At 41.0% G+C, this 19231-nt stretch overlaps 1 protein-coding gene across 1 annotated transcript in view; it reads right to left on the bottom strand.

Annotated features, from left to right (window-relative positions):
• BMX (BMX non-receptor tyrosine kinase) overlaps window positions 1–19231 on the bottom strand; it is a 57812-nt gene that overhangs the window by 13818 nt on the left and 24763 nt on the right. The window contains exons 10-17 of the mRNA XM_028491545.1: window positions 18618–18672; window positions 17230–17309; window positions 13976–14103; window positions 9968–10042; window positions 9067–9238; window positions 4187–4403; window positions 3238–3302; window positions 414–532 (exon numbers count right to left, since the gene is read on the bottom strand). Of these exons, the coding sequence (XP_028347346.1) occupies window positions 414–532; window positions 3238–3302; window positions 4187–4403; window positions 9067–9238; window positions 9968–10042; window positions 13976–14103; window positions 17230–17309; window positions 18618–18672 (911 nt within the window). The remainder of the gene's footprint in view (window positions 1–413; window positions 533–3237; window positions 3303–4186; window positions 4404–9066; window positions 9239–9967; window positions 10043–13975; window positions 14104–17229; window positions 17310–18617; window positions 18673–19231) is intronic.

Here is a 19231-nt window from a genome sequence, read left to right as displayed (position 1 = left end):
CCCGCGTCCCCCCGCATCGGCAGGCGGACTCTCAACCACTGCGCCACCAGGGAAGCCCCGATGACTTCATTTTAAGCCCTTCAACGTTTTGTACCTTATGCAAACTGGGTTTTAGTTTTCGGTGACTCCTTTTTGAAAACTGAAATCTTCAGTGGGAAAGCTTTTATCCCTTTTGATTTTATGAGAAGGTGCTAGCAGGATGCCAATTATACAATACGTGGCAGACATCCTAACACCAACACAAGAAAGGGTCACCAGCATCTTCTTCAATCCCTTGCTGGTCTCTGGCCACACATGTAATTTTGTAAGTGCTCAGAGCTTTTGCTGAAAATGGATGTTGCTGCTCCTGTGGTTTCCTGTTGCGGAAGCCAGCTTATGAAATGGGGCTGGGTCCCACGTGGCCACATTCTTACCGAACGCCCATACGTCTGACTTGCTGCTGTATTTGAAGTAGTGAAACACCTCTGGGGCTGACCACTTGACGGGAAACTTTGTTCCTACCGAGCTGACATACTGGTCATCAAGAACATACCTGCAGAGGAAGACAACACAGCCCTTCAGCCAAGTATGCAGGACATACAGCCATCCGGTCTCAGCTGAGGGCCTTGCTTTTCTGGATCTTTTGCTTCCTTTCAGCGTGTGAGCTTAGCTAGAGGCTGCTGATGACTTGTAAGCATTTAAAAAATCTCTAACTCTGAAAATACCAAAATCTGAATGCAAAATATTTGGTGAATAGAAAGAAACACAAACAAGTAAAAGTAAAATCACTCCGAATCCCACCCCAAAGATAACCTGTCATGCCACCACTCAGGATACATTTTTGCTTGTACTTTCCAATCTTTTTTTCCATATATACTTTGAATAAAACTGGGTTTCTGTTGTATTGAGGTTTGCTTTTATTTTTCCTTTAAGGGCATATCAAGAACGTTTTCCCCATTACGTTCTCTTCTACAGCATCGTGTTTAATGGCTGATTAGTCTTCCTTCTTACGGATTAACGTAATTTGTTTAACCGTGTAAGTTACTTCTAATCTTTTGCTATTGTAAACAATGATGGACAGCAGTAATATCCTATGAAGTTATCAAGACCATAAAAATATATGCTCAAGATATGCAGTACACTTTTGTTTATAATAATGATAAAAACGCAATCAACCTCAATGTCCCCAGGCTGAGGAGTGATTAAATATAATATGGCACATTAATAGAATAGTATGCAGCCATAAGAAGAGAGATCACTCTACACTGACCAAAATAAAAAGATGCCTATGGTTTATGGTTAGTGCAAAAGCATGTATAGGTAATGTGATTCCGTTTTTGTGGGGACAAACAGTAAATGTCCATATTTGTGTATATGATTGGGTACACTTAGGAATCAGGTTTGAAAGGACATCCACCAAATGTGTCAGCCATAGTTATCCTAGTGCTGAAAATGAGGGGAATGGGTGGGGGGGGGGTAGATCCTACTTTTTGCTTTATACACTATTGCTATATTTCTTACAATAAGCATATATTATTTGTACAATTAATCAAGGAGAAGCCCACAAAAAACATAAATAATGACTACTAACTCAAGAAAATAGAAAAATGAAAATGATGGAGACTGAAACTTTGGATATAATTTATAGGAAGACTTCACACACAAAAATGTGTTAGAGATGTTTATTGTAATTTAAAATAGCTGAAAAAGCTGGTGTGGTAAATCGTTCTGGGAAATATTAATAATAGTAATAATAAATAATGCTTCCATAAGATTACATATAGCACCTTCCATACTTCCCTCCCAAGCCCTCAGCTCCTCAGACACCACCAGACACTCAGAAACAACCCTGACACCCCTGCCTGGGTTCTGCTCGCGACCTAAACCTTCCTTCAGATCATCGGGACCGAGTTCAATCGCAGGCATCTGACTAATGTGAACCCAGAGCTTCATGACCAACAGGGCCTGGTGCATGGCCTCCAGGATCCCTTATTTAGAGCAAGACCTGCAGCCCCCTTTTCCTAAGTTACAAAGAACTTGACAGTACATTCCCTGGACGCTTGCATAACAGCCAGTATTTCTGCTTTGAGAACAAAGTGGGATCGGTTCCCTTGGCCTGGGAGCTTCTCCCTGGCCTGAGGAGCGGTGAGTAGCTTTTGCTCTTGCGCTCAGGCGAGCTACACATTTGGAGTGTGGGCGTAGGAGAGCAAGTGTATGGTCGGAGGAGGATGGCAGGAAGCACACAGCTGAAGGGACACCCTGCCAACATTGAGGGGTCCCAGAAGAGGAGCAGCTTCTCATAATGAAATTTGGAGTAGACTTAAAAAAACATAGATCTTTCTATGGTGTTTTAGGGCCATGCTGGCTAAACGTAGAGCTGGCTTTCGTCACCTCTTCAGATCGCTTTGAAACTGCGTCATCTCTCCTCAGAATGACATGAGTTTATGTTGAGTGGGCACAACTTTATAGCTGTATTTTGTCTCAATGGCAGGGACATCTACTTGCCCTGTAGACTAAACCATGGGCAGTTGGAGGGCAGGGACTATCCCATACATTTCAGTATCTCTCTTAAGGCCTAGGCATTTAGTAGACCCTCAATAAATGTTTGTTGAATGGAAAGGCTACCATGTATGTCTTCATTTCCTATGTAAAACCATGAAAGATGACTCTGAGGCTTACGTGGTATAAGGATTCAGAATTCAGGAAATGGAAGACTTCTTCAACTGCTGTCATACTCAAACTAATTTCTCAAATCCTGAAGTGTTGCTAGAATCCTCACCAAGAGAATCTGAGTCTACTGCCTTACCTGATGATACAGGAAATTTAATAAAATGACAAGAAAAATTTTCCTAGTGTTAATGCTCTGTCCATCTGAACATATAGTCTTAAGAGGAAACAACCAGAAGGGGTAAAGGAGCCATAATACACACACACACTCACTCAATCAAGGCTTTTTAAACTTCTCTGGGTTTTTTTTTTCCTGGCTGTAACATGTTATATTTGAATATTTAGGATTTTCATGGAATTTATTCTTAAGTTTAGAAAATATTTATCAAGGTGTTGAAAGAGCTAACAAGGCCTTGGGGCAATTTCTGAAGAGCAACCCCATCTTATAGGTGGAGAAATGAGGTGAGCAGAGGTAGAGCAGGGGAGGGGATCCTGGTTTCTAAGTCCCTGATTCAGAGCAGGTTCTATATCCCCATGTTGATGTGAATGGAGACCCCTCTTGCTTTGGTTGCCCTTTTGGAATTGGCTTACCTCGTCATCCCAAAGTCAGAAACCTTCACAGAGAGATCGCTGTCCACCAAGCAGTTCCGAGCAGCCTTTAGAGGGAAAACACAATTACCAAGTAGTAAAGATGACCCAGAATCCCCTGACATCAACATCAGACATTTTCCTTCTCTTTGGCAGAGTTCTCAGCAAAATCTAAGATTGCCTATCACAACCCCAAATGCTGTGTTTCGAAGGAAATATCTAGAGTATAGGAGTTGTCTTTTTTCCTTCGCAATTTTCAATTTTTCAGAATGAAAATGTGCTCCCGTAAGTATTTTGCCTCAAGCATCCATCCTTGTCAAACAGCATGAAAGGTATTAGACATTAAACACAGAACATGAGCTCATCAATGAGAAGGGAAAAATCCTGTCTAGCGGTTCCCTCTCCACACTGCTAGGACACCGTGCATTAACAGGCGCTTTGAAGGCATAACTGCTGCACTGAGGACCCCAAATACACTGGCCTAGTGTGCATGGCAAGTTTGCTGTTCAGCGCAAGAAAATCTTAAAGATCAATCAATACCAATGCAAACCAAGCAGAACACTCTCCATGCCCACCCTGACCCAAAGACACACACAAATTTCATTTCTTGGATTTTTGGTTATCGTACTGTACAACTCCTTTAGCACTAAACCCTTCCTGGGGTAAAGGTAACCTTGGGTTAAATGGTTCTGGGAAACACTAAAGTGACCCAAGTGTTTCCTTTCCATCTGTTTTCCTTTATACCACAACCTAACTACATAGATCTTGATGGCTACTTCTACTCTTTCTATACTTCAAGTATTTTATTGTGAAATTGTGATTTTGATTACAAAAATGTCATGTGCTTAAGCACGTCACAAGTGAGCAAAGTATAAGTGAAGTTGCCCTCCTTGCCGTCCCTCCCAATGGCCCCATCGCTCGAAGAGGGCTGGGGATCGCTTTCTTTCCTTACCAAGTCCCGGTGTATGAACTGGTGGCTCTCCAAGAAGGCCATGCCTTCACAAACATCATAGCACATTTCTAAGAGCTGGGAGGGCTCAAGTCTTTTCCCATGACTCTTCAGGTAACTCAGCAAGCAGCCATTGGTTATATATTCGGTCACTATGTATATAGGGTATCTCTTTGAGCACACTCCGTAGAATTTCACCAGCTTGGGATGGTTGAGTTTCCTGGAAACAACAGATGTTCAAAGTTCAGTACTGAATTTCCATACTCCATTTTCCAGATGTCCTGAAAAAGAGTCACTGTCAGATTTTTGTGTGTTTTAATTTCCCCGCTTCTACTGGAACGGAGGAAGAGTCTGATTCTGGGAGCATTAGCCTTTGGAAGCAGAAAAATGCTGCCTCCTCTTGGATATTCACAACCTCAGCAGCCGTTAAGCTGCTCTGGGTGCTTGTTCAACTTTCCTACAGAGAATCAGGGAAGCAGTGGTCTGTTGCCTCAGAAATCCTGCTTAGTCTCGTGGCATCTTGAGAACTTCCATGGCTGATTTGGAGGAAGCTATACCTTAGGAGAAGTCACTTCCATTTTAAAGCATCCAACTTTCATGTCTAAACATTTCATTTAAAAAAATAGAATATGAAGGGCATAGGTAAAATGAAAATACTTTCCATGTTAGAGAAGTGAGATTAGTTCTGATTTTCCTTTCTTTTTAAAAAAATTTCATTTTGCATTATTGTGATGTTATTTTTTTGATGATAAACTTAGAAAATAATAACCACGTCACATTAGCACTTCTAGTAGGTCATGACAGCTATTATGATGTTCATCAACTAGTCCTTATGTAATTGATCTATTCTTATCAATTTACAGGATGCTTCTTTTTTTTCTTTTCCGTTATGGTTTATCACAGGATATTGAATATAGTTTCCTGTGCTCTACAGTAGGACCTTGTTGTTTATCCATTCTATATATAATACTTTGCATCTGCTGACCCCAAACTCCCAATCCATCCCTCTCCCACCCCGCTTCCCCTTGGCAACCACAAGTCTGTTCTCTGTGTCTGTGAGTCTGTTTCTGTTTTGTAGATAAGTTCATTTGTGTCATATTTTAGATTCCACATATAAGTGATATCATATGGTATTTGTCTTTGTCTGACTGACTTCACTTAGTATGATAATCTCTAGGTGCTGCAAATGGTATGATTTCATTCTTTTTTATGGCTGAGTAATATTCCCTTGTATATATGTTCCACATCTTCTCTATCCATTCATCAGTCGACGGACACTTAGGTTGCTTCCGTGTCTTGGCTATTGTAAATAGAGCTGCTATAGATGAACTTATTTGCAAAGCAGAAGTAGAGTCACAGATGTAGAAAACAAACTTACGGTTTCCAAGGGGGGAAGGCGGGGTGGGATGAATTAGGAGACTGGGACTGACGTATATACACTATTGTATATAAAATAGGTAATTAATGAGAACCTACTGTATAGCACAGGGAACTCTGCTCAGTGCTCTGTGGTGACCTAAATTGGAAGGAAATCTAAAAAGGAGGGAATATATGTATATGTATAACTGATTCACTTTGCTGTACAGCAGAAACTAACACAACATTGTAAAGCAACTATACTCCAATAAAAAAGTAGTGCTGCTATGAACATAGAGGTGCATGTATCTTTTCAAATTATAGTTTTGTCTGGGTATATGCCCAGGAGTGGGATTGCAGGGTCATATGGTAGCTCTATTTTTAGTTTTTTGAGGAACCTGCGTACTGTTTTCCATAGTGGCTGCACCAATTTACATTCCCACCAACAGTGTAGGAGGGTTCCCTTCTCTCCACACCCTCTCCAGCATTTGTTATTTGTAGATATTTTTGGTGATGGCCATTCTGACTCGTGTGGGGTGGTACCTCATAGTTTTGATTTGCATTTCTCTAAAAATTAATGATGATGAGCATTACAGGATGAGTCTTTAATGTTCAGATGTGTAAAGTAAATTAAATTTAACATGTCAGCTTGACAATCTTTTTAACAGATGAGGATTCATTAAATATTTAGTTATTTTCTTCCTCCTTAGTTTAACTATAGGGACATGCGTTATCGTGTTACTCAAGGCGTTGAGCTGGGTTATGCATATTTGAGCACTTTTAGGGACCTGCATTGCTCCCTTCAAAGGGAAGGCTTGTGGTGGGACCAAGGTCTATCACCCAATAAAAGGTGTTCCTTGAGCAAATTCAGTCACTGCCCAGCGGGCACATGGTAGGAACACCACGTCAATTGACACCTCCCACATTTCAGGCCTCCGTTTGACCGTTACATTTGAGATTTAACAGTTTCCCCTGATGATACAGTTTGGACTCTTTCTCTATGACTAGGTGATTTGTTAATGACTTTTTAGGATTCTGTAGGATTACCAGCCCTCTAATAGCAAAAAATATCTTTTAAAGTTACACCATGACCCTAAGGGAGTTTCTGTCAGATTTTTCTGTTCTGACATCAAGGACCCCTAACCCAGTTTTATGACAGTACAATTGCCAGAGACAGGATGAGGTACATAATTTGCAGGGATCAGTGCAAGGTGAAAATGCAGGGATCCTTGTGTAAGAATTATTAAGAATTTCAATGGTGACAGCACAGCATTAAACCAAGCGCGGAGCCCTTCTAAGTGCAGGAGCCCTCGCCACCGTGCAGGTTGTGTGCCCCTGAAGCCAGCCCCAGCCAAAGGCTTCTGTTTGCATAGCACCTCTGCTTCCAAACAATTCGGCAATTGCAGTAAAAGTGGTTATTCTGGCTCTCCGGGTACCTTTGGTCTTCATAAAGGAATGACTAAGGAAATGGACACTGGAAGGTCTGCTGGGTTTGCATCTCTGCTCTCCCACTTTTACTAGCTTGGTGACCTTGGGCTAGTTATTTAACATTTCTGTGCTTTAGTTTCCTACCAAACACAACAATGTTTTCCCACCAAAGACAACAATGGTACATCCCTCATAGCCTTCTTATCACACACACACAAAAAAAAAAAAAAAAAAAAAAAAAATGTTAATCCTCTGTAGCAGGCTAGGCTTTATGGTTTCAAGTGTCTTAGACCAAAGGCCTGCTATAGCATTGTTTTTCATACCATGCTGATTGGTTCCTTAAAGTAGGATGACCAGCTTACTGTCCCAGTTTGCCTGGGACTGAGGGGTTTCCCAGGATGTGGGACTTTCGGTGCTGAAACCAGGAAAGTCCCAGGCAAAAATGGATGGTTGGTCACCCTTCAAAGTCTGATTCACCATGCTGACAAGAGGTATAATCAGTAAAAGAGTTCTTTGTACTTACATACATGAGAGAGAGAGAGAGAGAGAGAGAGAGAGAGAGAGAGAGAGAGAGAGAGAAAGAGAGAGAGAACACATATGAATTGCCAAGAGTTGAGAGCTGCGCTTGGAGCTGAGGCCCATTAGGAAGGGTATCTTCATTTATCAGATGAGGAAAGAAGTAGGGTGAGAAAAGGACTTCTACCACACTGTGTTGGGATATTGTCTGTAGGGCGTTACTTTTCAGTAGTGCCTTAGTCCTGGCCACTAGAAGCTCATGCCCTTGGGCGTGTGCTTTACAGGGCCCCACCCTGTTCCTCATTCCACTGCATACCTCCCCACAGGACAAAGAGGCCAGAGGGCTAAGGAGACGTGTCCACTCAGAACCAGTGTATCTCTTTATCACTCTTGGGGTACCAGGACTCTGGAATCCCCTGCCCACAAAGTACTGAGGCCTCTTCCAGGACCTTCGCAGACTCTTCCTGGTCTATCTCCCCAAGAGTGAACCATGCTATCGGTGTGCCTGCCCCTAGCCGAGATAGTTGCTTGTGGGAGACACAAAGGGAGCTCGATGTACTAAATGCTATGTCTGCACATAGGCACTGAGTACAGGATGGGGCTGGGGGTGGGAAGAGAAAGGGGAGGGGTGGAGTTTTTCTGGGGCGGGGAGCATGGTCCAGAGGCTGACTTCTCTAAAGAGCCTTGAGAATTCTAAATTTGAATACGACCTTTCAGGTTGTTGTGAAGGTATACTTGTCAAAGGAGACACATAGAACCAATTTTGTGTAATGGTGTGTTAAATTGATTTGTAACTTCTAAATATTTGTATCTATGATCTGTGGATTCTTTTTTTCCTGTTGAAAAATGGTGCATTTTTAAATTAAAGTATAGTTGATTTACGATGTTGTGTTAGTTTCAGGTGCACAGCAAAGTGATTCAGATACACACACAAACACACACACACTCTTTTTCACAGTCTTTTCCATTATAGGTTATTACAGGATATTGAATACATTTCCCTGTGCTGTACAGTAGGTCCTTGTTGGTTATCTGTTGTGTGTATAATAGTGTGTAGGTGTTAATCCCAAACTCCTAATCTATCCCTCCCCCGACCTCTCCCCTTTGGTAACCATAAGTTGGTTTTCTACGTCTGAGTCTATTTCTGTTTTGTAAATAGTTCATTTGTGTCATATTATAGATTCCACATATAAGTGATATCATATGATATTTGTCTTTCTCTGTCTCTATCCCTCCCCCGACCTCTCCCCTTTGGTAACCATAAGTTGGTTTTCTACGTCTGAGTCTATTTCTGTTTTGTAAATAAGTTCATTTGTGTCATATTATAGATTCCACATATAAGTGATATCATATGATATTTGTCTTTCTCTGTCTGTCTTCACTTAGTATGATCATCTCTAGGTCCGTCCATGTTGCTGCAAATCGTATTATTTCGTTCTTTTTTATGGCTGAGTAATATTCCATTGTATATTCTATGATATGTGGACTCTTGATTCAGGCCTTGCAAATGTTAGGGACAGATCTGTTAGCATGAATGTCCCCTCATGGTGAGGGTAAACCACCATTCCTCAGAAGAAACTTACATCATGGTCTGGGCCTCCTGGAAGAATTCATCTTCTGACATGGAGCCCTCCTTGATCATCTTAACAGCAACATCATACTGCCCCTTCCACTTGCCCAGATGGACCACTCCAAACTGGCCACTTCCCAGCTCCTTCAACAGGGTAATCTCTTCTCTTTTCAGTTCCCAGATTCCTAATAAGGCAAGACAGACACTCTTTAGGATGAGAATAGAAGGCTTTGGGGCTAACAGCTTCCCAGGTGATTCCCCCTCCAATGAGAGTTTAACACTGACAATATGAAGAACAGCAAGACCTTTTAATTTTAAGTTGATCACTTAAAAAGAAAATCCTTAGTGATGTGGTCTTATGATCTATTAGACCACATGATAATGCCACCAGAACAGTATTGTTCATGAAGCAGCTATAATTATTGACAAGAAAAGTTAGAATGAAAAAAACTTTGTCAACCAGAGGCGTCTTGGAAAGACTTGGTGTCAGAATGTGCTCAGTGCCCTTAGCTTAGTAAAATATCACTACATTTTCTTATAAAATGAATTAAACTGTGATCCAGGTTGCAAACTGGCTCCCCTGAGCAGGCAGAGAATCCCAGAAGAAGAAAGGACAGGCAGAGTGGGGTTCTAGAGGCTGATGACTGGGTCAGTCTTTTTTGGTAACGCTGGGGAGATTACAGAGCTAGGTTGTGAGGACAGAAAAGGTTTCAGTTTGTTTAAGAAAACGAATGAACATATCAGAGCTGAAGCCCTCCCTGGCACAATCTGAATAGGGATCTCTGCCCTGTCTTCCATCTTTTTTTTTTTTTCAGTAAATTAACCATATATATATATATATATATATATTTTTTTTTTTTTAAAACGAAAAATGGTAGGAAATGGAGTTTAAGAACCCAAGGGCATGTCCATACCACTTCCCAAGGACACGGAGACGGGAACCTTGTTGGCCTTGGTTGACACAGGGTGGCGGAGTCGTGTGATCATGCCTGCAATGGAATCAGCTTCATATCATCACATGATCACATTACATCACATCACATTACCTTACATTGGTTCACACCTCTCTAGAGCAGCTGAAAAAGCACAGAGTTCATGATGTTGTCATGCAGAGAGAGAATCCATTCTAACCATATTCATCCTGTAGTTATATTAATTTGCTTGACTTGACTAACTAGTTCTATGTAAAGCAAAAATTCAAAGAGTAAAACTATCAATACTTTATGTGATTTTAAAAAAATCTCATCAAAGTTAGTTGCTTGATGGAATCTTTTATTTTAAAAAATTTCTCATTTTTATTTTGCTAGCTTTTCTTGTTCTAATTATTTTATTGCATTTGTAGCTAGCCACCAACTATTTTTTTAAATTGAAACATAGTTGATTTACAATATTATATTAGTTTCCGGTGTACAGCACAGTGATTCAATATTTTTATAGATTATACTCCACTTAAAGTTATCAGAAAATAATGGCTCTTTTCCCCTGTGCTGTACAATATATACTTGTTGCTTATTTATTTTAGACATAGTAGTTTGTATTTCTTAATCCCCTATCTCGATCTTGTCCCTCCCCCCTTCCCTCTCCCCACTGGTAGCCACTAATTTGTTCTCTTTATCTGCGAGTATGTTTCTGTTTAGTTATATTCATTCGTTTTATTTTTTAGATTCCACATATAAGTGATAACATAGAGTATTTGTCTTTCTTTGTCTGACTTATTTCACTAAACATAAACCCTCTAGGTCTACCCAGTTGTTGCAAATGGCAGAATTTCATTATTTTTTATTGCTGAGTAATATGCCATTGTATATGCATATACCACATCTTCTTTATCCATTCATCTGTTGATGGACACTTAGGTTGTTTCCATATCTTGGCTATTGTAGATAATGCAGCTGTGAACATGGGGTGCGTATATCTTTTCAAGTTAGTGTTTTCATTTTCTTCAGATATATACCCAGGAGTGGGATTGCTGGGTCATATGGCAGTGCTATGTTTACTTTCTTGAGGAACCTCCATGCTGTTTTCCATAGTGGCTGCACCAATTTACATTCCCACCAATAGCGTACTAGGGTTCCCTTTTCTGCACATCCTTATTAACATTTGTTATTTGTGGACTTTTTGATGGTAGCTGTTTTGGCAGGTGTGAGGTGATAGCTCACTGTGGTTTTGATTTGCATTTCTCTGATGATTACCGATCTTGAGCATCTTTTCATGTGTCTTTTGGCCATCTGTATATCTTCTTTGGAAAAATGGCTATTCAGGTATTTTGCTATCTTTTTATAGTCCCATATTTAAGTATTATACACAGAGCACATACATTTGGCTAAAAAAAACAAATCCAAACAGTACACAAGGGTACAAATAAGAAGTAAACCACTGGAATTTTTTTTTTAAATGAGCTTATTCCTAAATTGCATTGAACGGTCAAGTCATTTTAATCGTTTACATGGAGTTATGGTAAAGCTGGGTTAAAATAATCAAAGTATTTATAGTGGCTCAAAAGAACTCATTTAAAAAAAATGTATGTTTCTTGCTTTAAATGTGTGATGTTTTCCAAGGCCTGGGAGCTATCACACATGTTTCGTTTCTCTCCTTCCTTTCTTCTCTATTACTTGTCTAGTTTTTACATGAGTGGTCTCTTGTAAATCCTGCACCTTTAATTAGCAAAAAAGAAAAAATTAACACACTCCTCCAAAATATGTGTATATAGGGGCTTCCCTGGTGGCGCAGTGGTTGAGAGTCTGCCTGCCGATGCAGGGGACACGGGTTCGTGGCCCGGTCCGGGAAGATCCCACATGCCGCGGAGCGGCTGGGCCCGTGAGCCATGGCCGCTGAGCCTGCGCGTCCGGAGCCTGTGCTCCGCAACGGGAGAGGCCACAGCAGAGGGAGGCCCGCATACCACAAAAAAAAAAAAAAAATGTGTATATATAATTGCTGCTGTGTTGATACAATATATGAATCATAAAATATATTCACAAATAGAAAAGAGAATGAGATTTTAGGAACAAATCAAAATAAACATTTTAGTATTTTCTTCCAATCCCCTGGGGAATTTCTTGTGTATCCTCTGGAGTGGAATAATTCCACTTGGAGACACAAAACCTTTTCCAAAGTGTATTTTTCAGGTGCTGCATGTTAAAATAAACAATTGAACAAATTGGGACCATGGACAAATACAAATAAAGGCCAAAATCAACACCAGGAGTAAGACCAATTCACCTACGTGCCTGTGATCAGGTCAGGTAGAGTTGCACAAGTTTGATGCTGATCCCACAGCTTATTTTTTCTCACTGTTGGAAATTCATCCAGTCACTGCCTGTAAGTGGAACTAGTCTAGATAAGACATTTAGAGTAGCTTTTTAAATTTTAATTTCATTTTTTTTAGGTTTATTGAGATTTTATTGACATATAACACAGGTGACTCTAAGGTGTACAACTGTGATGATTTGATACATGTATATAGTGCAAAATGATTGCCACAATAAGGTTAGTTAATACTTCCATTACAAGGGATTTCTATATATTTTTTATATTATTTTATACTATTTGTACCAGTCAATTAGGCAAAATTTAAAAAGAGTGATAGCAGGGCTTCCCTGGTGGCGCGGTGGTTGAGACTCCGCCTGCCGATGCAGGGGACGCGGGTTCGTGCCCCGGTCCGGGAAGATCCCACATGCCGCGGAGCGGCTGGGCCCGTGAGCCGTGGCCGCTGGGCCTGCGAGTCCTGAGCCCGTGCTCCGCAACGGGAGAGGCCGCAGCAGTGAGAGGCCCGCGTACCGCAAAAAAACAAAAAAAAAAAAAAAAAAGAAAAAAAAGAGTGCTAGCACCCAGGGTCAGTGAGGATGAAGTGTTGCTGTGAGTGGGAGCATATATTTCTGAATAGCATTTGACAGTGTCTGAATTCTAAACATTCTTAACCATTATCTCAAATCCCACTTTTAGGAAATTTGGCTACAGAGATACTCATACAGGTACACAGAGCTGTGTTTGCATGAAACAGCCATTGTTATGTGAAGATGTTGTATATGATGCAGCTGCTGATCAGTATACGGTTCGGCGACTGAATTATGGAGTAATTCTCCAATAGACTTCCATGAAACACATCAGAGTGAGCTCTACACATGTGCCTGGAAAGACTTCTAAGACATGCAGAGTAAAGAAAGCAGGCTGAAAAGTAGTATGTACAGAATGATCTCATATCTGTAAACATATAATGTGTGTACATACATATATATTATATATATGCATATATATAATGAATAATAAATGTCAGTGTCAGCATAGAAAAAAATTCTGTCAAAATAGACACCAGCTTATCCATGAAGGGTATCTCTCCGATGGTGCACATTTCTCTGTTGCTTGAATTTTGCAGTCATCTTACTTCTGTAGGCAGAAAAAAACCTGCAGACATTTTTATAAAGAGAATCTCTACTTCTAAGTCACTGAACTCACTCAACTTCATTTTTCCTGGCATTATAGAGTGTATAATGTTATATTCCAGGAAATGTAGGTTAAAAATCACAACAGTCCTAGGGCTTGAGAGCATTTTTCCCCTACTTGCATGATTCCTTATATAATTAAGAGTATTAGGAGCAGGGGAAGGGATAAATTAGGAGTTTGGGATTAAAATACACACACTACTATATATAAAATAGATAACCAACAAGGACCTACTGTATAGCACAGGGAACTACACTCAGTATCTTGTAATAGCCTATAATAAAAAAGAATCAAAAAGAATATGTATATATTATATATATATATATATAATATATATCCGAATCACTTTGCTGTACACCTAAAACATTGTAAATCAACTCTACTTCAATTAAAAAAAAAAGAGTATTAGGAGGGTCAGTAATATCCAAGAAAATTTATATTTATCAACAAGGACCCATAAAAGAAAAACGGAACCAAGTTACCTGCTGAATTGTGTTGATGATAGTGAATAAGCTTTGGAATGGAATCAAAACAGTAGTTTTCTGCCAGGTACAATTTGTTCTCGGCATTTGTATGCACATGGTAATGTTTGACGGTTCCTTTTTTATCGCTAGTAAGGAAGAAAGAATGTTAGAATGTTTTAAATAACCAAGTGAAGCTTGATTACATAATGGTTAAGTCATTATTTTATGTGCATTTGCACATTTTAGAAAGGGAAGTCAGAGGTGGCTTCTGAGTCTTGACATCTAGCGCTTTTCTGGAGGTGTCCACGATAATCCATAATTAAGGAAGAGGGCTCCTCTCCGAACTCAGTGGATCCTTTGTGCTCATATAGAATTCATCTATAATAAAATTCCCCCTTTCTGTACCGTTCTTCCTTTAGTAAGTATAAAGCCGGCATCTTCCTTTGGTGATTGAGAGCCCTGCAGTTTTCAGGATCATTATTCTGAACATTAATTCTCTTTAGGATAGTACTGGAGATTAAAAGGTGGGAGGCAAAGGTCATTAGGCTGTGGATGGGAAGCTCTTTTGGGAGTGGAGTGTACAGGTTGGAGTGGGTGGGAATAGCCTTAAATTCCTCATGCGAACTTGTGCCTTTTCCCCATAAAACTTTTTTTTTTTTCTGTTGCTCTGCTTGTAGAAAATGGTGGTGAATTGATGCACGTTGATTTAGGCTAACCAGGAATGATATGCCTGTCTTAGATTTTAGAGTCCAGCATAGCGGTCAAGAACTGGGCTTTGAGTACATTTCTATTGCTGGCTAGCTACCTCATCCAGTTGTTGTAAAGCTCAGATGAGAGTATGTATATATCAGTTGCACTATGCTTGGCACATAAGAAACTGTTAATATATTTTGGTTGCTGTAATGTCAGCCTCGTTAGAATTACAATTATAAAAAGGAGAAAGAAAAAAAAAAGAGGAGAAAGGATGCTTCCTTGTTGCGTATGGCTCATTGGCTCTTGGTCTGAGCATCACATTCACTCCAGCCGAATGACGGTGTTTCATTAAAGAAGGCTTCTGTAGTCGTTCACTGGGATTCTTTTCATTTGATTCCTCATCTATTTGCTGATTTTTTTTCTACCTAGCCACCTTCAAAAATGAATCTGGTGTCAAGAAGCTTAACGAAGAGGACTTCTGACATCAGGTTTGGCTGAAACTGGAGGCCCTGAGGGCCACAGAGCTTTTGATATTCAGTGAACCAAGCCTTCTCCCCCTTCTTACTGGGTTGGCTTTAGTCAGCATCCAAGTTTGCAAGCTAGTACACGAGGTGCACCGGGGATGTGGCTTCTGGCCCTGGAAAATGCCATGCGAATGCTTATGGTACATGCTGTTATCTCAAATTGGAGGTAGGTACTCTGTAAAAAAAATTCCCCAAGTAAAATAACTTTTTCATCACTTAATTAGTTAAAAAATACATATATGCACCACAAGGCAGGGCACACGGAGAAACCACCAAGGCCCTTCAGTCATTCAAGGTCGTTCAATCCAAGCATTAAAAAAGGGTCGCACACATAGACTTTTTTTTCAAATGGCCCTAATCAAGATTTGACCAGATTCTCATTCCAAAACACTGGGTGGTTTCAGCATAGACACAGGGATATGATTGAGGGAACATGAACTTGGCTGTTGACGGCTTGGCTTCAAGTCTGTCATTTATTAGTTTTTTGTTTCTTTGTTTGTTTGTTTGCGGTACGCGGGCCTCTCACTGTCGTGGCCTCTCCCGCTGCGGAGCACAGGCTCCGGACGCGCAGGCTCAGCGGCCACGGCTCACGGGCCCAGCCGCTCCGCGGCACGTGGGATCCTCCCGGACCGGGGCGCGAACCCGGTTCCCCTGCATCGGCAGGCGGACTCTCAACCACTGCGCCACCAGGGAAGCCCCATTTATTAGTTTTGAGGGTGGTCTTTATAAGCTCTCTTTGAGAGTGGCATGGACATATGTACACTATGAAATGTAAAATCGATAGCTAGTGGGAAGCAGCCGCCTAGCACAGGGAGATCAGCTCGGTGCTCTGTGAGCACCTAGAGGGGTGGGATAGGGTGGGAGGGAGGGAGCCGCAAGAGGGAGGGGATATGGGGATATATGTATACGTATAGCTGATTCACTTTGTTATACAGCAGAAACTAACACACCATTGTAAAGCAATTATACTCCAATAAAGATGTTAAAAAAAAAAAAAAAAGAAAAGCTCTCTTTGAACCTCAGTCCTCTCATATGTAAAATGGTGCAAATAAAAACAGCTTTCCTGTTTGCTTCACAGGATGTTTAGAAGGAACAAAAAGGCTAACAACCAATTGGAAAGTGGCTTGTAAAACTCTGGAGGGGGACCCTAATGTTGGTGAGGGTGACTTGCCTGAGGTAACCGTGGGGCCTTATATACCTAAGCATGGTGGGGGGGCAGGTAGAATTACTGTTTCCCAGAAACAACAATGCTAGTGATTACTATTACTTTATTAAGTGTTTGCTATGTGCCAGGCACTGTTCTGATCCAATATGTGAATTAACCCACTTCATCCATAGGACATAATAATTGTTATTATTTCTTAAGTGTGTGCTATGTGCCAGGCGCTGTTCTGATCCAATATGTGAATTAACGCACTTCATCCATAGAACATAATAATTGTTGTTATGTCCACTTTTCAGATGAGGAAGTTGAGGCACAGAAGTGAAGCAACTTGCTTAATGTCATAACGTTTTGAAATGGCAGAGTCAGGATTTGGACTCAGAGGTGCAGCTTAACACCAGAGCTCTTAACCACACCAACAGGACAGCACCCTAGAAAGAAGCCATCCAGGGCACACAGCTACACTGATTCAACCTCCTGCTCCCACTGGAAAGACTTACTAAAAACCAGACACTGGGGTAGGTTTCTCAGCTCAGCAGGTGGCTAGGGCCAAGAGTGTAGAGGCACCATTGCTATTATTTTTCTCTTTCTAGGCTTAGGATGAATCAAGGGGGAATAACGCAGGATTCCTTTAACAAATGTTAAAGGCTCGCCATGCACTGGGCGCTCTGCTGCTGTCTGGGATGGGCAGGAGAGAATCGCCCAGAAAATAGCCTCTTGATAGTATGGGCCGGGGCGGGGGAAGGCAACTACGAATGGTTGCATTCCACAGAAATACTTTGATCCCAAATTCCAGAGTTTAAAGATGGGATCTTATCCCAAAATGTGACTGAATGACCAGCATATTCAAAGAACATACACAAGAAGATGAAAGAAGTCCGCATCATACTTACTTCATAGCCTTACTAAACAAGGACACTGTGTACATTCCCGCCTGGCTGGAATTTCTAACCATAAATGCTCCTTCTTTTCCCTAAATAGGAAGGAGAGTGTGGAAGGGACAGAAAACATTTTCATTATTCTTGAAAACGATTTGCCCTGCTAGGTGGTAGGAAAGTAGATCTTTTAGATCCACTTTAAACATCGATGGCGCAGATTACTCACCGGTTGGGACAGAAGGGACCCCTGGTTTAGCTTTCCTCCTTCTCTCACTCAGTGTCTTTATAGATCTACCCTGTGTGCTTCAACTCTTCCTCTCCGGTTAATTTTTAACCTTCTCTGATAATTTTCCCTGTTTTGTGTTTGTGCAAGCCTAACGTTTTAATCTTTCAGAATTAAAATTTAAAACCACATATCACCATATCATGCCCTTGGAAGGTTTTAGAAAACCGAAGATGCAGAACAAATCATTTATTAAATTTCTGCTCAACTTGTCTTTTGGAATGTGCTGATTCTAAGCAGATTTAGATTTAGACCAAGTGGATATTAAACCGTGCATGTGACAAAATACCGAGTTAGGTAGTGGTCACCACATTCTCACTAGTACCCCTCCAAGAAATAACTGCTGTGTTGTACGAGGTTGAGCTATAGCAAAGTGTCACTTTTGTGGGTCAAAAGAGTTTGCAATTGGTAAGTCCATTACCAATTAGTAACAAAATCCGATAGATTTATTCCCCATCACATCTGCTGTACTCTGGTTTAGGTGCTAATGGTTTTAGTGACAGGCTTGAAGTATGAGGTACAGATGGCCCCCAGTAAATCATCTCTCTGTATATTCCTGCCCTGTGGAGTCCCCTCCCACGTCGACTTTGGGCTGGCCCAGGTGATTTGCTTTGGCCGGTGGGACATTAGCAAACATGACAAAAGCTGAGACTCCGTAATTGCTTGCACTGAACTGTGGGGCTTGGCTTCTTCAACCACTGCCTTGAGATGACCATGCTGTGAGGAAGCCCAAGTTAGCCACATGGAGATGGAATATGGCACCCTGGTTGACTACCCCAGCTCACCCCACCCTTAGTCAATCCACCAGCTAAACGCAGCCACATGAGTGACCCTAAGCAAAACCTGCAGAACTGCTGGCCCAGCTGACTCATAGAACGGTGAAGAATCAAAAAGCTTGTTGTTTCAAGCCGCTAAATTTTGGAGTGGTTTATTATAGAGCACTGGGGTCAGAGGAAGTGGCTAGATGTGAAGGGTCTGGTAGCCCACAGGGTGGACAATTAACACTCTGATGTCTTGACTGTATAATTAGCAGTAAGGTTTCTACGAGCAGTGCATTACCCTCCACGCCCAACAATAGAAAGACATTCTTAGAGGCTATTTTAAAGACTAGACTACTTACCTTTTGTCTCAGTAACTGCTCAGATTGTGACCTGGAGATGTTACCTGCAAACCAGCTGCAATAGAAAGGAATTCCATTTTGAGAATTAATAGTTTTTAATTGCATAACTTGTCACTTAACTTTCTCACCTGTAAAATGAGGCATTGGCCCAGATCAGGGTTTTCCAAACCTGGCTGTTCAAGAGGATCACTTGAGGAGCTGTTAAAATCTCAGATTCCTAAGTCTCCGCCACCCAATTATGATTCTGGGGTGGGGCCTGCGTATCTTTCCTGATCATTTCCCCAATGCACGCCTCTCACACCCCATTGGAATCTAGAAATGATGGAGATAGAGACTGTCTATATGGTCAGATCTGGGCTTTCCAAGTCAAAGAAAGCCTTCCAATTCATCTAAATGGGAAAGACTAAAATCCATGATTAGAGGTTCTCTCCCTTTGGTTTAAGTCTTTGTCATCTGTTAAAGTATAAATATCTTTGGATAATTTTTGTGCTAGCATTTCTCAGTCATTTTTCTTTTTAACATCTTTATTGGAGTATAATTGCTTTACAATGGTGTGTTAGTTTCTGCTTTACAACAAAGTGAATCAGTTATACATATACACATGTTCCCATATC

This window comes from Physeter macrocephalus, chromosome 7 (genome assembly GCF_002837175.3).
Source record: "Physeter macrocephalus isolate SW-GA chromosome 7, ASM283717v5, whole genome shotgun sequence".
Taxonomy (NCBI): Eukaryota; Metazoa; Chordata; class Mammalia; order Artiodactyla; family Physeteridae; genus Physeter; species Physeter macrocephalus.
The sequence above is the reverse complement of the archived record's forward strand: the minus strand, read 5'-3'. Positions and strand labels throughout refer to the sequence as shown.